General features: G+C 41.5%; 5 protein-coding genes across 6 annotated transcripts; 4 read left to right on the plus strand and 1 right to left on the minus strand.

Moving 5' to 3' along the window:
- Positions 1-135: 135 nt before the first annotated feature.
- Positions 136-648, minus strand: SARC_06794 (hypothetical protein; the record flags this gene model as incomplete). The annotated part of the gene is made up of 1 exon (XM_014299279.1): positions 136-648. A coding segment is annotated over one exon (513 nt), but the record flags the coding sequence as incomplete, so codon positions are not given.
- Positions 649-5,485: 4,837 nt separating this feature from the next.
- SARC_06795 lies at positions 5,486-16,112 on the plus strand. Of its 2 annotated transcripts, none has more exons than XM_014299281.1 (13): positions 5,486-5,879; positions 7,537-7,674; positions 8,062-8,229; positions 8,781-8,994; positions 9,374-9,552; positions 9,852-9,976; positions 10,385-10,610; positions 11,504-11,603; positions 12,039-12,133; positions 12,977-13,106; positions 13,626-13,774; positions 14,364-14,445; positions 15,269-16,112. In XM_014299281.1, the coding sequence occupies exons 1-13, from the start codon at positions 5,778-5,780 to the stop codon at positions 15,388-15,390; spliced, it is 1,830 nt and encodes a 609-aa protein (XP_014154756.1). In that variant the 5' UTR covers positions 5,486-5,777; the 3' UTR covers positions 15,391-16,112. The 2 variants fall into 2 exon arrangements, with proteins under 2 accessions (XP_014154756.1, XP_014154755.1); XM_014299280.1 differs by having other exon boundaries at positions 9,852-9,961.
- Positions 16,113-17,065: 953 nt separating this feature from the next.
- SARC_06796 (hypothetical protein) lies at positions 17,066-17,940 on the plus strand (the record flags this gene model as incomplete). The annotated part of the gene is made up of 1 exon (XM_014299282.1): positions 17,066-17,940. A coding segment is annotated over exon 1 (406 nt), but the record flags the coding sequence as incomplete, so codon positions are not given.
- A 1,594-nt stretch (positions 17,941-19,534) lies between these two features.
- Positions 19,535-20,019, plus strand: SARC_06797 (hypothetical protein; the record flags this gene model as incomplete). Its single annotated transcript, XM_014299283.1, has 1 exon — positions 19,535-20,019. One exon carries the CDS (start codon positions 19,535-19,537, stop codon positions 19,994-19,996), a length of 462 nt encoding a protein of 153 aa, XP_014154758.1. The 3' UTR covers positions 19,997-20,019.
- Positions 20,020-20,716: 697 nt separating this feature from the next.
- SARC_06798 (hypothetical protein) lies at positions 20,717-21,651 on the plus strand (the record flags this gene model as incomplete). The annotated part of the gene is made up of 2 exons (XM_014299284.1): positions 20,717-20,791; positions 20,938-21,651. 2 exons carry the CDS (start codon positions 20,717-20,719, stop codon positions 21,157-21,159), a joined length of 297 nt encoding a protein of 98 aa, XP_014154759.1. The 3' UTR covers positions 21,160-21,651.
- Between the last annotated feature and the right edge of the window lie 487 nt (positions 21,652-22,138).

Here is a 22,138-nt window from a genome sequence, read left to right on the forward strand (position 1 = left end):
AGTGTTAATTTTGTACACTGTTTATGGTTAATTTTTCAAAGCAATCGAGATGTACAAGTTGACACAAAAAGTTAAATAGACCATGTGTTCATTGTGGTATGATGTGCATTCATTCAATATATCGTGACGACATACCGTACGTTCGCCCCAGGTTAGAATATATTTACCAGCATTTCTTAACCTCATAACCTCGTTGGCTCCGCCAGGGTACACAATAATATCATCCTTGTTGCGCATGTGAGCACTAGTGACCTCTCTTGTTCCCAGGATGGCCCCAAAATACACAAGTATCACTTTGTGCGGACAATACCAGTGCATATGATCAGCCAGCCCTCGGGGCCAGCGCCCTGTTCGAAGGTACAGAATAGACATGAAGATGGGTACCTCGAACGCGTATGTTTGATGGTTCATCACGAACATAACAGGCCCGTCATCAGGGATTTTCTGCACATCTAGTACAGATACACCATGGAACTTTAAGTAGGCATCAGCTGTTCGTTGTATCCACATAACCGGTGGTTGGAAAACACTGTCTGGTGAGGCGTCACTGAAGATATAAGCGCAATACTCGAGAAACTTCTGTACGGTAACGATGGGGTGCCAAATCAACAGGCTGAGGTAACGGCAAAGCTGGTTCACGACGCTCATGTTGGCGTAGATGGTTATATGAGGTGTTGATATCCACCGGCACCTATTTATAGACTCTCACTGCAATATCGTAGCTTAGACCCCTCTCTTCCCCTATATTTATATGTAGTCACAAGTGCAATCCTCGATATTCCGTCGTTGTATTTATGTTCCGTAGCCTTGCAAATGAAGCAAGGCTGTGGATAGTCGTTGTATTATTTATGTAGTAGTTGTAGTTGTTGGTATCAACATCCTTGGCCTTGTGCGACGTGCGTCCGGAATTCCGGATTTTAAAAGAATTTATTTACGTGTTCATTTCAGAAGGCCACATCCGGAATTCCGGATAAATAAATGAAAGTTTTTATTATTATAAAACATTGTTTTGTTGTTTTGACCGTTTTCGTCCCGAGTATGTACGAACTCGTCGGCGTCGTCAAGGAGTATAAAAGAGGTTGCGGCGGATGCGCTACCCTACATGCATTAAAAAATGCACTGTCTGATACAGGGTTTAATATGTGATATATTGACAAAAGGAATAGAAGTTGTTCCAGTGTCTGTATCTCCGGCCAACATGTATTTCCCAGATAACGAAGTGTGAAGCTTGCACGGTTCCGTAAAATATAGGCATATACAGATGGACCGAATTAAACCGAGTAGGTTGCATCGTCTTAGACAATACCTTGTAGATATCGAATAAACCAGACATTACCCTGGATATCTTCCTCTCCGATTGTAACGTAATATATTGCATCATACAACGACGTGCTGGTGCAAGTTACATTCGCTTGTAGTCCTCAACTGATTTAAATTCGTCCATACGGCCTATGCAGTGGCAAATGAAAGTTGTTCAACCTTAAATTGGCGTTTGGTTGGTTGAAATGCAATTTGGCTCATTTTAAGGCAACTATTATTGTTCTCTTCTCTGTGAATATTCTAATTTCTTAAATAAATGGTTCTATCAGGTCAATCGTTGCTTTAAAATACATCTTTGGTGGGATCGCTTATGCATAAAGCTGTCATATCCGGCGGCAAAGTATACTGCAGTCAAGGGTATGATGGAGACGTGAAACAAAGGTAGATTACATATCTGTCATTGCCTTCTACCGTTATTTTTTTTAACTTAGTTCAGGTACAGCTTTTTCTTCAGTATTGGGCACGTATTGTCTATAGTCTATTGGTCCAGCATATATCAATACTGCCCTTTGTCGAATATGGTCGACATTAGGGAACCCTATATTGAGGCAAATCGAAACGGCTCAATCCAGGTACATTTTGTCTATGTTAAAAACACGGCCCTCTGGATTGAGTCTCTAAGGAAAAGTTACATTGTATAAGAAAAAGTTATATCGTATCAGAAAAGTTACATCGTATCAGAGAGAATGACATTATTCAAGAGACATAATCCAGAGGACCACGATCAAAGGCGTGATATAGTTCAGAATGGCAAAGGTGCGAAGGTCCACAGGTGAATTTGTATTTTATGTTGAGACAGATGTGTAGTAAATGCCAAATTCCTGTTGGATTTACATATTCATTTTCGGCAGGGCGTGTGGCAGTTTGAAAGAATATTTAGTGTTTTTGTATACAGGCCCTCGTAGGTATCACTGCTCCCTCTCGAGAGTTTTTATAAAGAGAGAGAGAGAGAGATAATTATCGCTCGGGGTGAAAGTGAAACATGATGGATTCTTCCCAAAGGAAGGAAGTTATAATAAATAGCCTAAACATAAGATATATGGGTCTCCATTTGTTTTTTGCTTTTTTTATAAATAAAATCAGTTTAACGTCCTGTAAACGTTTGTTAATTTTAAGAGGCTATGACACTGTACATAAATATTTATAACTGAAAGCGTTAGCTAGAAGTCCCTTCCAAACTTTATTGCTGGGATTTGTGTCACGCTTTTTGACCATATATGGTCATCGGTTTAACGGTATCGTATCGCGTTTTAAGCGGGAAATGAAACCGTTGGATCGTAAAACTTCTGTTTGGTTTGGTTGTTTTTTTTAAAAGCAAACAAAAACAATTATGAAGTGCTGTAGTTTTATTAAAAACAATTAAGTGCTAGATTCTTTCAATATTTTAGAAAAGACAGAAATTATACTTGCACTAAAAAATAGATATTTTAAATGGCACTAAAAATCTGAACCACAAAACCAGAAATTAAGTGCACAAAAGGAGATATTTCAGCCCAAACCTTGAAAATTTGAAATCTGAACGAAACCTTAACGGAAGACGAAGCCCCCCCCCCTTCCCCCCCACGCATTAGAAATCTGAACAGAAACCTTAACGGAAATTAATATCTATTTTGAGGCGGGGGGGCTTCGCCACCCCCCCCCCCCCGCCCGCCCCCCGCCTCCAATTTTTACGAATCAGGCCGATTAACGTTAAGAATTTTAACGATTCGCGTGGACGATTATTAGAATTTAACGATTAACGTCAGCCCAACCCCCCCCACCCCCAGTTCATTACGCGTATTCAGTTGTGTCGATTAAATTTTACGAATCCGCCGGGGACGATTAACAGAAAGAATTTTAATTCAACGATTAACGTAAATACATAGAATTTAAATCCAGGACCGAGTCGTAACGGCCTTTGTAAAATTTGTAAAATCACAACATTAAGTTCAGAGAATGTCCAATTATCGGACAAACTGTTTAAAACACGATGAAATCTGACACTGATTATTATACCCCCAGATGGCATATATCATTGCTCGATGCTAGAAGGTGATAGATACCTTTTGCGAACGCTGCTTACCACTTCATCTTACCAGTTCATAGTACTAGCGTAGTGGGAATGAATGCTAATCACCTATATGGATTCTATGTATGCTTATACCTTTACATATTATAGCTTATAGTGAAATTGGATATACGGTTAAGCTTGAGCATTGATAATCATAACTTGGTATCACCCAGATAAAAATACTCTAAATGATAACTTTAATACAACGGCAAATACTCAACGTCAGTATCTATTTTATACACAGAACAATATCTATTGATATTAGCATGTTTGCTTTACGGTGCGAGTAAGTATAATAACCTAGCGTAGTGTTGCAGTAACTAGATAAGCGCTCGCGATGTTCAATACATTTTTACAACCATGCTACTGGTTTTAGGCTGGTACTTGAAAATCACCCTAACAATCTGTAAAATGAATGCCTTATGTATACCTCACAGTTCATATGACACAAAATACAATCTAACATCTCATAGGTCATATAACTATCACAAGTTTCTGAAAAAAATGTGCAAAATTCAAGTAAACTTCGAAAATCGACTAATTATACCCAGATGTATTCACTAATGAAAAATAGTCCAGTTGTGTCTTGTTGACTCGAGTGTAGTAGTGGCAACTCGAGTATACTCGTCAAAACTCGCGAAAGTTGCGAAAGTCGCGAAAGTCGCGAACTTCAGCGGAAGAATACAGGGACTATCTGCAGGTTAGAAAAATCCCCACCGTGTACAGTACCATATTGGGGTGCTCTATGGACCTACGGTGGAGAATTTCGAAATTATAATTCTATCAGCAGCTATTTGGCACTGAAGTTTCGCGATTTGACGCGAAATCCCGCGAATTCCCAGTTTTCACAACCAAATAACAGCCGATAGAGTTGAAATTTCAAAATTTCCTTTTCAAAATTTCCTACCGCAGATCCAAAGGGCTCCCAAATATAATACTTCACACGGTGGGGATTATTCTCATAATGCTTAGGGTTTCTGTAACCCTCCGCTGAAGTCGTGATTTTCGCAACTTTTCACGACTGTTCGCGAGTTTCGCGAGTTTCGCAACTTTGCACGACTATTTACACTTGAGTCTTGTCACAAGAGTGAACTGGACTATCATTGTACTTCTGGGTATATTAAGTCGATTTGCGAGATTTTATTGAATATTGCGTACTTTCTACACAGTTGTAACAATTTTGATCCCTGAGCTGATCGGGATGAGATCAAGTATGTGTTTATTACTCGTCAATACGAACAGTTCGATCTATTTAATGATCAATGGAATGTATTTGTTAATATACATTTGGGTCAACCTCTATAGTAAAATCCCCGCCGGTCTTGAGGTTTATGTGAACTGATTCTCTCTAATTGGACATTCTTTGAATTGTGGGGGTTTTTTTTTGGAAATTTAAGAAGCTTACGGCTAGCTCCAGGAAAGATTAACCCTATTTTTTTCCCGATCCAATTCATAGCCTTCTGAAAATTAAACAGAAGGCTATGTCCAATTTCATACTTCTCTTTACTATCGTACTCCACCCATCCGTTTCTTTCCTCCCTGTCTACGCTTTTAAGTCCCCTTGTCGGAGACATGTTTTATGTGTAAAACTAGTTGCAAGAAAAAACAAATCTTTTTATACATGTGGCTGGTGTCAGTGTGTGTCAGAGTGTCACTGTCACACTACCTTGTGACTTGTCTCAACGAGTTGTGACTTGTGACTTGTGATTCAGTTGTGAGTTCAAACCATTTTTTTTATTAAAATATACCATCTCCTCTTTATTTTTATTTATTTACCGCAAAAGTTTTCGAGTATTTACCGTAGGCGACCGTCACGTCGTCACCGAATTCACGGACGTAGTCATAGTTTTAGAATTGACCAATCATATCTCGTCAATATATAAATAGTACACGATTTAACTCTTTGTGTTATATACATAAACTGAGACGGACTACCAGTTTTAATTCTTACCCCTAACTTAGGACTTTCGAGTGTCGACCAAAAACTGTAGTTTACGACATATTTTACGACATAATCCTATATTCCTTAGAATCAATGATTGAAGTTTCAACCCCGAATAGTCATTGGCGAATGGAGATTGGAGAGGGGTGTTTGTTTTCATCCCAATATTTCGCCGAAATCAGGAAACCTGTCAAACTAGTCTGTGTAAATACTCTCTTGTGTGTAGTATGTGCCTGTGTGGTGATGAAAGGAATTATGTAGGTGACGAAGAACTGACGAGCTATTCTATACTTTCTAAATATAGAGAAGCTCTCTTGTCGCTTCGGTTAGACTTGGATACGTACACAATCCTGCACACTCGTTGTACGTTACAGGTCTCAGACACACGCTAAGACACCCGGAGACTCGCGTTGAGTTCAGCATATTCGGTTCTTCATCATTAATACCGCATACAGCTAGCCAACCATGAATCTAAGGAAATTTTCTGCGATTGCTCTGGCATCGCTTGTGCACTGCGTGACTGCTGAAGAAATCCAGGCTGTTGGTGGTGCTGAGCCGGCAGTACAGGTATGCGGGATTGCAATAGTAGTATGGTTAGAGAAGTTATCTACGATTGGTTTTAGCATAGGGCAACGAGTGTCTTTGTTCACTATCGTTGTACTCGAAGACTTACAAACAACAACAGAACATTACTGGCATACCAATATTACCACATATTCACACCAGTTCACATCTGTGAAACTAAGTGTATATAAAAATATAAGTATATACATAACTCTTATATATAAATACTATATATACATATATATATGTGTGTGTGTGTGTGTGTGTGTATATATATGCATATGCATATTATATATATATATATATATGTGTGTGTGTGTGTGTGTGTGTTTGTGTGTATATATATATATGCATATTAAACATATATATATGTGTGTGTATGTGTGTGTGTGTGTGTTTTATGTTTACGTATGTATGGATGTATATATGTGCGTGTGTGTGTGTGTGTGTGTGTGTTATGTGTACGTATGTATGGATGTATATATATATATATTCGTCTGTGCAAATTTATATGCTTGTGTCTAATTCTGGGTCTGGGTCTTTGGGTGTGTGTGTGTGTACGTATGTGTCCGTATGTGTGTGTACGTATGTGTGTGTGTACGTATGTGTACGTATGTGTGTGTTTTATATATGTAAATATATATATGTACATATGTACATATGTGTGTGTACACGTAGAATGTGTGTCTGTGTGTACTTGTATATATGTGTATGTATATATGTATTTATATATATATATATATATATGTATGTATGTATGTATGTATGTATGTACTTATATGTATATATATATATATGTATATATATATATATATGTATACATATATATATTGTATTTATATGCAATTATATGTATATGTATTTATATATATATAATATTTTTATATAAATATACATATTATATATATATATATATTATAGTATATATACATATATATATATATATATATATATATATATATATATATATATATATGTATATATATATATATAGAATCATAATGATAGTTATAATCATTATTATGAATATAATACTGTAGTTATATCAGTAGATTAATATGAAGAATGTGTACACGTATTCATAAATATGGTTCATAAAATATGTTATATGTTTGTACGTAAATACATATGCGTTTAGTTTACATAAACATATACACATACACATACGCATTTTTGTATACATAAGAATTCAACCTTTCATATTTCATAATTACAACTGTATGTGTATCTAGTTTTTTTTCATATATATACGTTTTATGTATTTATAAACAGTATTTGTATTTAAAATCTATTTTTGGTCATGGTCATCGACATGTATATACGCACAGACATACCTTGTCCGTTACCTGGTATCTATATTGCTGATATCCAATTGATATTGATATATCTGCGAATACATATCGACCTGTGTTGATGGTATCTTGGTTGTGAGTAAGCGAGTGCCCAGTAGGTCACCATCTAACCTGATACATCTCCCGCATACACATACACACACCCTGCACGCACATGCGCCCACAGGCATATGTGTTTATATACCTACCACACATCGATCCAAATCCATCCTATCAACCCCCAATCAGTTGAAACATACACTAAGCTAAAGAGTACCTTACACACGCTAAGCTATTGCGTGTCTTTCTTCTTTCCCATGGTGCCTCAGGCTCATGGCCCTGTGGATCTGAATGCCGAAAACTTCCAACAACATCTGGACAAGTACGAATACACCCTCGTGGCCTTTGGCGCTCCCTGGTGTCCGTACTCTAATGCTTTGCAGCCGGTGTTGGCGCAGTTGTCACAGGTACCGACATATACGTATAGATACATATAAATATATATCGACATATACGTATAGATACATATAAATATATATCGACATGTACGTAAAGATGCATATAAATATATATCGACATATACGTGTAGATACAAATAAATATATATCGACATATATGTATATATGCATATAAATATATATCGACATATACGTATAGATACATATAAATATATGTTTATATGTATGTATAAATATATATAAATATACGTTTATATGTATGTATGTTCTGCTTCACTGGATCTCTCTCGCTGTTCCATATTATTCTCGCCTGATAACGGCCCCAGAGGACCATCACTAAATAAACACATACACTTACTCACCCCACCGTCTGTCTATACCTCTCACCACCCACAGGTGACTCAGGAACAGACTAACTTCGCTGTAGGGCGCGTCAACTGTGACGACCAGAAAGCAGTGTGTCAGCACAACCAGATCACCAAGTACCCCACCATCAAGTTCATTCAGGAGGGTATCACACGACCTCAGGAGTACAGGAGTGCGCGAACGGTCGGGGCTTTACAGGTGTGTGTGTGTGCTGTGCGTGCATAAGATGGTGGGTGTATGATTTATACTACTTGTAATGCGTATTTATGTATTGCGAGATTGATATTTCGTGCTAGGAAGAGCAATTGGTTTAATTGTGGATGTGTATGAAGTTGGTAATAAGGGTTATTTAATCCTGGGCCTAGATATGTATTGTGTTTACTTGGTCCTTTGAATTGGATACCACCTGTGTTCACGAAAAGTCTACTTAAAGTTCGACCCTGGGCCGATCACTATATGTATATATATATATATATATATATATAATACATATCCATATATATATATAAGTCTGTTCAGGAGAGCGTTCAAAGGCTCCAGTGCGCAGTTTAGTGACTGGATTGCTCTTTGTCCTCATTTTCGAATGTGCGGTGCACTTATACACCCTCATTTGGAAACTGCACTGCTGCATATGCATCAGTAGCTACTTCCTGCGTATGTATGTATGAATATATATAACTATATATATATATACACTGATTCCTTGTGTACACACATATATCAAACCCTGAACCCTAACCCCCGAACAGACATACATTAAGAAAGAGATGGAGCCTGTGGTGGCCCCACTAGGCAACTTGGACGTTGATACGCACTTAGCAGAGAACAAAGCCAAGAAGGTAGTGATTGCAAAGTTTAGACATGGGCGAGACACGGGCGACTTCAAGGCGTTCGATAACATGGCCAAGACACTCAGGGGGCACTGCCAGTTCTACCACACAGATCAGGACCATCACTTCGAGGGTGAGTGGATGGGGTGTACACACCAGAATTAGAGTATATATTGTTATATATATATATATATATATATGTTGTCCTATTGTTAAAACTGTGATATTGTTATATAAGCATGGACAAGTTTACCCTCTTTACCTTGTTTGTATATATATATTCCAGGCTTTACACGTCCGGATGTATATCATTGATGGTACACACGCTCATACTTTTTACATATCCTTGTAACCTCATCAGGCACCTATTCGTCTTCATCAGCCCACATATCCTGATACGCGAATGCGAATCAAATGTGATTGTGTATCCACCTTCACATACACGACACATATGTCAGGTAACCTAAACCCAATCCCTAAAACCCACCATATACCCCAAACCCCAATATTAGGTGCGGTGGGCAACCGATTGATTGTCCTGAAGAAACATGACGACCATGAAATGTATCCCGACCAGAACCCCGACGCAGAAGTACTAGACGACACAACTACCGCACACCTCAACGAGTGGCTGCAAGCACAGTGCAAGCCACTGATTGACGAGCTCACTTTCGAGAATAGCGAGGCCCTGGTACGTTGGCGTCCGTGTGTGTGTGTGTAAGTATGTATATGTATGCGTATAATATATATATATATATATTATGTGTGTGTGTAGGTACGTATGTTTATGCGTAATATATGTCATATGTATGTTTGTGTGTGTGTGCTTATGTGCGTATGTGTTTGTTTGCGTTGAATGACATGAACGGTACAACCCACGAGAGTGACATTTGTACTATATATATATATATAGACATTACATGGTTCAGCGTCGTACATTTCCTATTATATAGCCCATTGTTCTGATATCATGGCTTTGTGTTGCTGCAGGTGGAGGAAGGGAAACCGTTGATGATACTGTTCACTAAGCCAGACGATAGCGAGAGCCGAGAGATTTTCAAGAAGGCTGTGCGTGACCTAGTTGCGCACGAAGCTTCACGGTACTGCAAAGACTTGTGCGTATGCATGTTCGCTCTGTATTGCGTGGATGAGTGATGTGCTTGTAGTACTTACTTCTGTATCCATGTCGCGTTGTATTTATTTGGTATATTTATGTGAATATTTGTATTTTTGTTTGTTGTATGTATGTAGGTAGGTAGGTAGATATATGAATTTGTTTACGTTCTATTTGCAGATTGGCTTCTATACACATTCACGCATATGTACACCTACATAACTATAAACACATGTGCATTCATACACACCTTAACCACCAGTGTTGTACGTCCACACACAGCCAACCAGTGTATCATACCTACACCCATGAACCCATCTACACCCAAGCCTTACGCATACTATGTATACGCCCACCTATCCCCTTCTCCACACCCATCGCCAATCCATCCCCATCTCCGTCTGCGCAGTGTCAAGTTCCTGGTGGCCGATGGCACGCAGTTTAAGCACCCGCTACAGCACATCTCTAAGACCATGGATGATCTGCCTGTGCTAGCCGTAGACTCGTTCAAGCACATGTATGACTTCGGCGACTTCCGGGACCTGCAGCACTCGGGGCGTATCCAGACGTTCATCAACAATCTATTCAACAACCAGCTGCATGAGCGCTTCCACCACGGGGACATGACGGCCAAGGTAAGCGTATGCAAAGCATGGACGAACGACCCGTGAAGCCCTGAGCGTGCTATAGACGGGTGTGTGGAGGTGCAGGTGTATGCAGGCGGGGTGCTGGCTGTTATTTGTAGGTATCGTCGCGTGTGGTTGTCATGTTGACGCGGGCTGCATGGGGAGTGGACGCTGATGGGCAGGTTTGCTATATGGAACAATGCACTGGCGCTTTCCATTGACCTTCCCATAGTATCATATATTCAATCCACACATGCTTGTACTGTAGCTGTTGCCATTGACCTTCCCTGTAGTTGTTCCTATTGGTTTCCTACATCCCTCGTCGCATCTACGCTGTGCTTGCGTTGGCTGTGTACGTGTTGAACGTTTATAACGCTGACTCCCTCGTTGTATGTGTGATCATATTTTTCCAATTATCGTGCATGTGTTTGTGGGGATGATCATACTTTTCAATTATCATGCATGTGTATGTGGGGATTATCATGAATTTTCATGCAGGTGTATGTGGGTATTCTCATACTTTTATATTATCATGCATGTGTATGTGGGGATGATCATACTTTTCCAATTATCATGAATGTGTATGTGGGTATTCTCATACTTTTCTATTATCATGCATCTGTATGTGGGGATGATCATACTTTTCCAATTATCATGAATGTGTATGTGGGTATTCTCATACTTATCTATTATCATGCATGTGTATGTGGGGATGACCATACTTTTCCAATTATCATGTATGTGTATGTGGGGATGATCATACTTCTCCAATTATCATGCATGTGTATGTGGGTATTCTCATACTTATCTATTATCATGCATTTGTATGTGGGTATTCTCATACTTTTCTATTATCATGCATGTGTGTGTGGGGATTCTCATACGTTGCTATTTGTGTGCAGACGTGCATGTGGCGACAGACTGGCGGGTGTATAGCCGATGGGCCGCGTGAGGTACACGCGGACAAGAAGTGTGACGCTGTACTAGACGCCAAGACATCAGGTGTGTAGTAGGCAGGCCTATAACGATGAACATCAGAGGTGTACATAGTAGGTAGCCATTTACAGTTATAACCCATGCAGGCCTTTTCAGATTGAATCGCCTACCAAAGGCTCTACTTGTTTACATGTCTGAGCTACCTTCAGCGTTTGCGCCCATGGGCCTTGGCTGCGTTCTCGAGGTCTCCCTAACAGTGATATATACATGTGTATTTAGGGTTTTGGATATATATGTGTGTGTGTTTGTTCTGTCTGAGGCTGTGCTATCGTCTTAAAGTAGACGGGGGAACCACGTTAAAGTGTAACGCGATGACTTGTCTGCTTCTTCATGAATGAAGACGATGCTATTACATTCACAAGTCATGAACACAGACACTGTTATTACTTTAAGGTGTTCTCCATCTGACTGTCACTAACTGTCGTTCCCATATATCTGCAGGTTTCTGCGAGTGTGGTGTGGAGCACTTTGGCGTTGTGCTGCGGATGGACTGTGGCCATGAAAAGACCACGTGCGAAGAAAAGTGTCAGAAAGCGGTGAGTCGCCTGTTCAGCATACTATGACTGTGTCTGTGTCTCCGATGAGTCGGCGTAGTGTGTTGAAGAGTGGATAGATGCTTTGCTGTGGAATTGTGTGGGGGGGGTTGGTACACATTTGTACTGCTGTGTCTGGACGCGCCTCAGTTATGGATAAGTACATTTATAACTATTGTAAGTTCAAGATGTCAATAGTATTTGGATACTTTCTCAATGGTATTTAAATCCTTTTTAAATAGTATTTGAATACTTTCTTAAATAGCATTGGAGTCCACTTTGGGCGTTCTCGCGGCATAGTGCGTGCGGGAGACCATTGCTCATCTCTCCGTCTGTGTAATCCTGTAGTACGCATCCGGTACCTTTCCACTTACACCGCAAAACAATTCACATCAATTAAATGCGTATGTGAGTGTATTACTATTTCTACTGTCTCTTACGTACACATCTGTCAATTTATATCAATCACATGCGTATGTGAGTGTATTACTATTTATACTATCTCCTACGTACACATCTGTCAATTTATATCAATCACATGCGTATGTGAGTGTATTACTATTTATACCATCTCCTACATACACGTCTGTCAATTTATAACAAGCACATGCGTATGTGAGTGTATTACTATTTATACCATCTCCGACATACACGTCTGTCAATTCATACCAATTAAATGCGTATGTGAGTGTATTGCTATTTTACTTTACATACACATCTGTCAATCCAGATCAATCACATACGTATATGAGTGTGCGTGTACTGCTATTTATACTATCTCATACTTACATGTACATCCCCACATGTATATACTCATATCCTCATCACTTTGTCCGGACATTGCAGCACGAAGACAGTCGCAATGAGCGTCTTGCGCAGTGCATGTTCAAACAGACGGCCAAGTGCGACCCCGATGGCCCAGCAGAAGTCAACGAAGACAAAGACTGTCTCACCATCATCCACCACGGCACCTCAGGTGAGTAGGGTGTTTTCGCATGCATTTGTAATTTGTATGCGTGTATGTGTGTGTGTTCATGTATATATATATGTACATCTATGTCTATATATATATATATATATGTATAAAATATCTATCTATACATTTATGAATGTATATATATCTATTTATATCTATCTGTCTATATATATATGTGTGTGTGTGTGTACTATATATATGTATATGTAAATATGTTTATGCTTGTTACTTTTGTTTTTGCTTGATATGTGGTGTGTATCCTCCGAACGGTGTATTTTCTCTGCACACCAAATCGTACCGGGCAGGTTGGTTGCTCGACTGGCATGTGCATACTATGCTTACTCCTGGTATTTCAGTAAACGTTAAGTCTATTCTCACCGTAAGTGTATCATAAGCCTATCATTTTCGTATTGTGTATATCCTCTCAAGCCTCGCCTCACCACGGCATCTCTTCGTACGCAGCCTGTATTCCCTCTCTAAGCCGCTGTCTGTATTAACTCGCCCCTGTTTGTGTGGTAGGTCGCTGTGAGTGCTCACCCACTGGGCCTGTGCTCAAGTACACGTGCAAGCACGACCACTTCACGTGCAAGGACGTGTGCATGAAGGAGATGGCTCGCCTCGAGCACGAGATCACCGGAGACATCAAAGAGGGCCTGGCGGTGGACAAGGTAAGGGCATAACCCTAAATCAACCCCTAAATGACCATATATGGAATACAATCCTAGCATTATTATGCCTGGTTGGTTTTTTGGGGGGGGGGTATATATACTCCGGTTGTATGAGGGTGTGTGATTGTTTGATACTCTGGTAGTACTAGGGTATGTGATTGTATAGTGGCATCCGTTAGAGTGCTGCTGCTGTCGGCGTTGTGTGGTGTGCTTGAAGGACGTTCGGCATTTGGCGCAACATCGTGAAGCTGTCAGGAGAATGTGAGAATACGCGACATGCCACGCGCTGTTGTGACGACATTTTTGATTTGGGCCTGTGTTGGGAGTATATATTTATGTTTGGTTGTAGAATGTATTTACGTTTGGTTGTAGTATATATTTATGTTTGGTTGTAGTATATATTTATGTTGAGTTGTAGCATATATTTATGTTGGGTTGTAGTATATATTCGCTGCATGGACGATTGATCTCTTAGTTCATGCACGTGTTAGTGCTCGACTTTAACTCGTGAGATGTTAAGTCGAGATCATAGTAGCTAGCGTAGCAGTATACCTGTTGATTGCTAACTCTGTATATCGCTCCCCTATAGGCCTTGACCGGGAATGCGCACGAGTATCAGAAAGGTCTGGTCGAGGATATGAAGAAGAACCACGCCGAGGCTGCTGCTGCTTGTATGTCGTGATACCTGTCATTGTATATTGATATATAGTTGTATCAAGGCATAAATGTATATATATGTGTGTCTTATGTATACAATTATATATTGATATATATATATATATATATATACCTTTGACTCACTTCTATTTGTTTGTATTATGGAGTGTGGTTTAATTCAACTCAGATATTTCATAATGGTGGTAGCCATCTCTGAAGGTTTGGGCGCGATATCTATCTGAAGTAAATGCCAAATGCACTTAGGTTTTTTTTGTGCACGTACAGATAGTCCCACATGTACGTATTTCTGATGGCGAATGTAGTGACTTGCAGGCGCATACTATGTCTACCCGCTAGTGCAATGTCATGTATATATTCATAAATAACAAAACCTGTCATCAAAAGAGTGACATCAAGCTACGATTCTACATATGGTGCGACATATGCATCAGTACTTGTCAGCGATACCTTTGATTCAATGACACTAGCGTTAGCAGCCAGAAAGGTATACAGCCCCTCTGGCACCCACGTTGCAGTACTACATACAATAGCTATGTACCTACCCATCTCATGATGATTCAGATTGAAGGCCTAAATGTGCCTTTCATTATTAGGTTTCTTTGTCTGCGACTACGCTTTAACACAGTTCTCAGCTTGTGCTCGATTTTCTCACACCCCATGTTGCAGCCGCCTTGCGGCCTTTCTTGTATATCTTGCCTACCATATTAAGTTAGTATGTATATCAGTCCTTGGGTCATGTGATATTCACAGACAGTAGCCTTATGCAGTTACCATCGTTGTGCTAATCTGTATCGTGGATTTGTATCTCATGTACAGCCGAGAAGCAAAATAACGCACAGCGTGCGATGGATGCCGAACCCGAGGGTGAATCCCAATTTGAAAAGCTGGGCCCGAGCAAGCGGCGATATTCGTTTGTGGGAAATCGTGATGAGTTGTAGTTCTCTCGCCGTCTGTTTTGTCGGTGCAGAAGTACCGCGTGAGGTAGAGATTTTGATAGTGAATAGGATATGTATACGTTTTGACAGGCGCTCTGGGTAGTGTTCTGTCGGAAATAAAGTGCAAGTAATACGCAAGTTGCAATTGGTGAGATCGTTTAATCTGCTATACAGTACATAGTGGGGTACTGCGCGTAAGCCTGTACGATTTACCGTCTTCTCATTAGTAAATATACTATGGATTCGGATTTGCTTGAGATGCGGTCGAATACTACTGGGTCTCAAACAAAGCCAAAAGTAATTTATCAGACGTTATATGCTTGGGGTTAAGTTTGACACAGCGTTAATAATCAATAGTCTCGGAATGTGTGAAACTTCTCGCTCTGAGTCAGTTGGTACAAAACGAGCATCCGCCCTGCATGTTGCGTTTTGGCGCCATCTATGCTACAACCTGTTGTGACTGCATTATCTCACAGCTTCTTCAGATATCGTCGATATCTTAGCTTAAAATTCAGGACGTAATGGTCAGCTATGTATAAAAATCCTAAAGCTTTAAAAGACTTTTATCTGGGGGACTGCTGTGTGTAAGTGGATACCTTGCTAGTGACTTTGGTTACCTTGGTGGTGATGTTTGGGCGGGCGTATTTTTTGTGCAGCAAAAGCAGAACCTGTATCTCTCATCACCATGCGTCATGACTTCTTCGGCCTGGCTGGATTACGGTGAGATGATGACGTCTCGTTTCAATTTCCTCCCAGTAAAGAAAAAGCGGAGTCAGATCCCTCAAAATTTAGCCGGGGGGGAAACGAAATTCTTTCTAGCAATTGAATGGTTTGGTTTACCAATTGAGTCAATCATAGCAATTCACTTGTGAAGAAGAAAGTAAAATCAGATCTCATATTTGGCCAAGAAGGTAGAAGTAAGTAAAACGAATAGAAATATAAAGCTCTTTGCAGCAATTGCACGCGAGGGTTTATCGCACTCGGTTCGAGTACCGCAAATATTATGTCTAACTACAATTTGTATTATTTGAATATTTGTACCATTCAACCACTACCACAAATATGAAGAAAAAAAACAAACTCGAAAGTAACAGAAGGTTGCAGGAGCTCGTGATTGGTATGACGGAGAGATAATTGGCGTGATACTGATGCATTTTGATTTTGAAGGTCAACACACAAGCAGTCCTGTCGTTCGCTACATTTGATTAGTTGATTGTGATACGATATCTCATTGAACCGTTAAGCCGAGCACCTCTACGAGAGATTCTTTTCTTCAGATCTGTGTTATTCCGTCCTAAAGTTGAGCATTGACGCAGCCAATTTGAATTTAATCAATATCTTCCTTCTCTACCAGAGCCGGGATTCTGCTTAGTCGAACAGTCCTACATCATGTGTAAAAATTCAGATAGAAAACTTGCAAAACAACTTTTGTTAGTCGATTACAAATCGTATAAATCGGGACCACGCGCACAAATTAAACTAAACCACCACCGATATTTTTAACACTCCTCATTTAAAAAAGAAAACATCTCGTAACTGGGCTCCAATTTATGGCACAACACTTCTAGAAGGACTTCAATAGGGCAGCTAGAAAACAGCATCGATACGACTAATAAAATATGAAGTAGATCAGTTTTTATGCAAAAAAAAAAAACTTCCAGAGGTTACCTAAAATTACAAGGGTACCTAGAATTACAGGTTACCTAGAATTACAGTGAGAATTCAAGTATGTGACTTTCATAGCTTCACTAGTGCGTTGCACATATAATAATCACACATCAAAATACCGATTAATTAAGTTTACATGGCAAGATATAATACGTTATAAACAAACCCAGAACTGTGTGTTGGGCAATAGAATTCATCCGCGGTGATTCATTGAACAGCACAGGGCATTTCATTGTACCTTTACTATCTAAAAGACCAATAAGAAAGTGGAGAGCGAATGCTGATCCACATGTTGAGAGCGATTGCAAATACTATAACAGTATACTGTTGCTACACAAGGTGAGAGCGAAAAAATATACTGAAACAGAAAACCGTGGATCTCGTAGCAGCATACAATCACTTGGAAGGATAACGGGGTGATTTCAGTCTTTGTAATCGAAAGATATAGTCAATGGGCAGTGGCCCATGATGAACACAATATGCCGGCGGGTGGGCCTTTTGTATACAACAGCACTCGAGGTAGGTGGTTTATTGCGGATAGGCAGTCGGATGTCGTGCATGAACATTTTCGTTATCGCACAAGGGGTTATTGGGAGCTTCGGCGCTGCTCGATTGAGGCAGTGGCTGCATATTGCCCTGCACCGGTGTATCCGGAGGGTCCACCTTCGATGTTTGGTGCTCCTGTATTGGATGGGAGGGTTCCACACCGCCTGTTGGGTTTGCCACAAAAGACTACGTGGGCTCAGGTGTGTGCGGATATCCGACTTCTGGCTGATCGTAAAGGCAAAGTTGAGCACATAATGCTTTTAAGGGTGCTTACCGACCCATCGGTGCGTGACCCGTTGTGTAGTGTTTATAATCATGAATTGGTTACACTCGGTTGTCGCCTTCGGGAGATGCATTTGTCACGAATGCATATACGGGTTTAACGTTGGAGGTTTTAACAAGTGAACTAAACAAAAATGGTATTGCTTCATGTGCATTCATGGCAGCTAAATAAATGAACGCTAAGCCCCACCAACCGGTCTCAACATTTGGATATAGGGGGGCAAATACCAACCAAACAAACAGTGCGACATATCAAGCGAAACACTTGAAGGGGGGGCCTACTCACCCACCTCGGTCTCAACAGGCCGCACAAGGGGGAACTCTTATGCACATAACACTAATACAGCGAGTACCACTCGTTATACTACTCCCCCGAGAAGGGCGAGATCTTCGTATGACCCCTCCAGGGGTCGCTCATATATGCCCAATAGAGCATATGAGCCTCGTTTGCGTGCGGCACCGCAGTGTACCACACGCAAGCTACGGCATAAGAGCCCTACGTGCCCTAAGTGTCATACCTGTAATCATACAGGCCATTGGCGATCGGATTGTCCCCAGCAGGTAAATGCTGTGGCGACGACCGGATGACTTGCGGACGCGTGGACGGGACCGGTGAGTCATGCTGTGTGCGAAGATTTAGAGGTGGCCATCTATAATGATACTGGGGGAGGTACCTGCCGTGATGGCTCGCCTTTTTGCGGATCAATACCATTTTTCGGTTGTGGATATTGAACCTGTCAGGTTATGGGGATGATGGGATCATGCCTCTTTCTCACAGCACGGAGGGCACGTTGCTTCTTGAGGTAGTGGACGCCAAAGGGTGGGATACCTACCATGAGATGGCCAAGATTATTTTCTTACTGGTTCCTTGGATTCCACAGTCCTGTGACATTCTGCTTGGACTCGACCAGATGGAGAAAGAACTTCTCGGAACAACGTTGTATTCTCAGTCTGTTATCGCTGGTATTGTGTTCAGATGCTTCGAAGTTAGCGCGTGGAGCTTCTTTGTTTGTGCGTATTCCTTGGGTGATTGTGAGGCATGTGATCAGGGAACTTTCTGACAGCGAGGTCTCAGCCATTGAGTTGGAATCTAAATCAGTTGAGCAATTTGATGAACCGGATCTAAATATAGGTCTTGAAGCCATGTTATTGCAATACTCGGAGATTTCTATTAGGTCTACATGTGCTGTTTCTGAAGGTACCCCGTCTTTGAGGTACCAACCGGTGACTCAGCCAATGAGTGAGACGCGAGTGGATAATGTTATTAAGATCCGGCGCCGGGATGGGACTCAAGGTTTTGGGCTCGTTCTGCGTGAAGTTCTTGATGTCGGCATTACGGTATATGTGTTTGATTGTTTATTCCTAGTACAGTTAATGTCTAGTACATTTAATCGGGCTCAGCGTAATTATGGGACCACTGGCCGCGAATTTGTTGGGTGTGTTTATGCTACAATGGATTAGGGAATTGATACCGTTGCTTCAAGCACGCCCTTTTGTGATCCCACATGCTTTTGATACTCTTTTGTTGAATGGCGATAGGCGATACGGCTGTCGGGTTCCCTCCTCGATCACATACGCAAGGGTGGACGGCAAGATTTTCGGTATGTGATCCCTCAATCATTTTGGTCGGAGGTTGGTCGGGGAGGTCCGCATGCAAATATGTGCCTCGCGGCGGAGCGGTCCTCGGGGATGTGGTGTACAAGGCTCGTGTTCGGAGGATGACGATACTGAGCCCCGAGATCCAGCCCCCCTTGATGATGGACCGCAGGTTGTGTCTTTGGACCGTTCTTGGAAGTGGTCCTCGGCCAAACGATCGCCCTCACCGAGTAAGGTAATGGATCTTGATGATACTTATGGTGCTGGCCCACTGGTAGTTCCTTCTCCTTGTTTAAAAGATTTTGAATATCTTGAGCCTATTGATCTTATGAGTGAGGATCGTGTATCATCGTTTGAGGATCGTATGTGTGATCGTGAAGTTGAGATGGATGATATGATTATCCCGCCTCCTAGTTTGGAACCGGTGGAGGCTAGTACTGTTGTCAAACCTGTTGAACGTTTGGAGTTTGATGCGTGGACACTCTCTAGCCTTGAACAATATGCGTCTGGATCTTAAGCAGGGTTTTGTCGACTTGTCGGTAACTTCTTCTTGTGTTGATTCTCAAGAAGTACCATTGGGTACGGGGGAATTGGTGTATCAGGCTAGTTTGGAACCAGATACCATGGTGGACTTACAGGATGTAGCACCTCGTACTGAAACGCGCCTGGCTCGTACGTTTTTGCCTACTGGTATGTGTTTGGCCATCACCCTTCGACGGACAACCCTTTGTCTACACGTAGATAGAATAAGTCCGTGATTGAACAGGTTAGTTGTGATGTTGTTCCGCGCATTGAGGATTTGGATACGGTTTTGGTAAAAATCGAACGTTTGCAGCCAACATCGGCGCGTCAATTAGTTTCGCCGCAGACAGTGTTACAGGTTGTGTGAAAATATCATTGTGGATACAGTCATCTTTTAACGGACAGGTTGAGGGCTTTTGGTTCAGTCAAAATGTGGTTGGAATCTATCTCGGGCCCTCCTGGTGATTATTATTGCTACATGTGCTGAATGCATCTGGGTCGGCAAGCCGTTTGCATGTAAGAAGGGTCTCCTTCACCAACTGGAACGTGCAAGCACGATTGGGCAACAAATGAATCTGTATCCCCTGGTTTTGTCCGAAGATGAGAGGCTGCTGAACATATTAAGTATGCGCGTCAGGCGCAGAAGCGGACAGCGGATATTAATCGGGTGGATTGTCCGATGTTTGCTGTTGGTCGACAAGTTCTGTACACCCATATGGCCCCTCCTGTGCACAAGTTGGAAAAGGATTGGTTGGGCCCCGCGGTCGCTACGGCTTTGTTGCCGCCATTGGTACATTGCATTCATAATGTGGGCCTTAGCAAAAAGTAAAGCTTAAAGCTTATGTTAAACCCATTGATCAGGAGGAGCAGCTCCCTCGGGGTGATGTTTCGACTTCTGCCGTTGGCTATTATATGTTTTATGATTCCCCTATCCAGGATATTTCGTCACGTGAGCGTCAGGATTTGGGTCGAGCCTTTCGGGTCTACATGCCGGCTATTCGTTCTCAGTATAGCCTCAATGTGGCTTACCAGGAGTGGGTCCGGCTGACGACTCTCTACACACACCAGCGCACGGATGGCTGGAATGCTGACCATGAAGAGTTTTGCTGTCGAAAGGGGAGGAAGTTCCTAATGTTCGGGGCAAATGCTCTACTTTGAAGCGCTTGTACCGTTACGTCAATGATCTGGCGTGCCGTTCCGAGAATTGGCTGAATGGCATTTGAAACACACGAGTGGCCATTTGACGTCTCGTTCTTTGGATCGGGAGGATTAGGAATATAGAGTCGGGACGTGAGGACTAGAGGCGCTGTAGGATTGGGTTTCGATAGTTTGATAGTGGTGGATGCCGACCCCAGTCTTGTTAGTTAGTCCTACGACTTGAGAGCCGCATGCCTTGGGGAGGTTGCAGTAAGGACTGAGTTCGGGTGCTTCTAGAGTAAGGTTGCCCTGTCCTCTTGGACTGGGACTGGACTATGGTCCTTTTGGATTGCACCCACTTATACCTCGTGGGTGAATTGAACGAAGAATAGGTGGATTAGAATTGGACTACAGAGATGACGAGTCAAATGAGTCGACTGTCTTTTGACATCGGTCTTTGTATGAACTACAGGTCTCGAGACAGTCGCTTAATTACTAGGTAATAAAAGCTAGCCACTACTACAGAATGACCTAGCCAACCAACTTAGTACTAGGTTAGATAGTTCAGTCGTTCACCTAATTTACTACCCTTTGTGGCGATGATGTGCATCTGAGAACTTTCTCTGGAGGAATAAATATGGGGTGTCGCCTTGCAAATATGTGGGATAGCGCAATATAAAATGGTATGTAATATGTTCGAAATGTTGATTCATGCAGACCAAATGCACTTCCAGCAGCTGCACTTACACAATACGTCTCACAAACTTCTTCACACAAGATGCAAGTATTGGAATGCCGTCCTTAGTCGTTGTGTCATCGCCAATATTATCACCATCTCCTGTACCCTGTGCACAGGAACCCATAGTGGCTGCCACACGGGTGCGTATACTATAGTTTCGACATGCTCAGTTTGTCAGCCGATCATTGATATACTCTAATACGAGTCGAAATATTGTAATACTAGGTTCACCTGTACGTTTAAGGCAGAAAGCCAGGTTGA

Source organism: Sphaeroforma arctica (assembly GCF_001186125.1).
Source record: "Sphaeroforma arctica JP610 unplaced genomic scaffold supercont1.502, whole genome shotgun sequence".
In the NCBI taxonomy this organism is placed as follows: Eukaryota; class Ichthyosporea; order Ichthyophonida; genus Sphaeroforma; species Sphaeroforma arctica.

Bases quoted from the DNA above. Each gene is read 5' to 3' on its own strand.
- SARC_06795 (XM_014299281.1), top strand. From the start codon at position 5,778: ATGAATCTAAGGAAATTTTCTGCGATTGCTCTGGCATCGCTTGTGCAC. The intron at 10,611-11,503 runs GTAAGCGTATGC...ATTTGTGTGCAG, and splicing joins ACGGGGACATGACGGCCAAG to ACGTGCATGTGGCGACAGAC. The intron at 12,134-12,976 runs GTGAGTCGCCTG...CGGACATTGCAG, and splicing joins AAGAAAAGTGTCAGAAAGCG to CACGAAGACAGTCGCAATGA.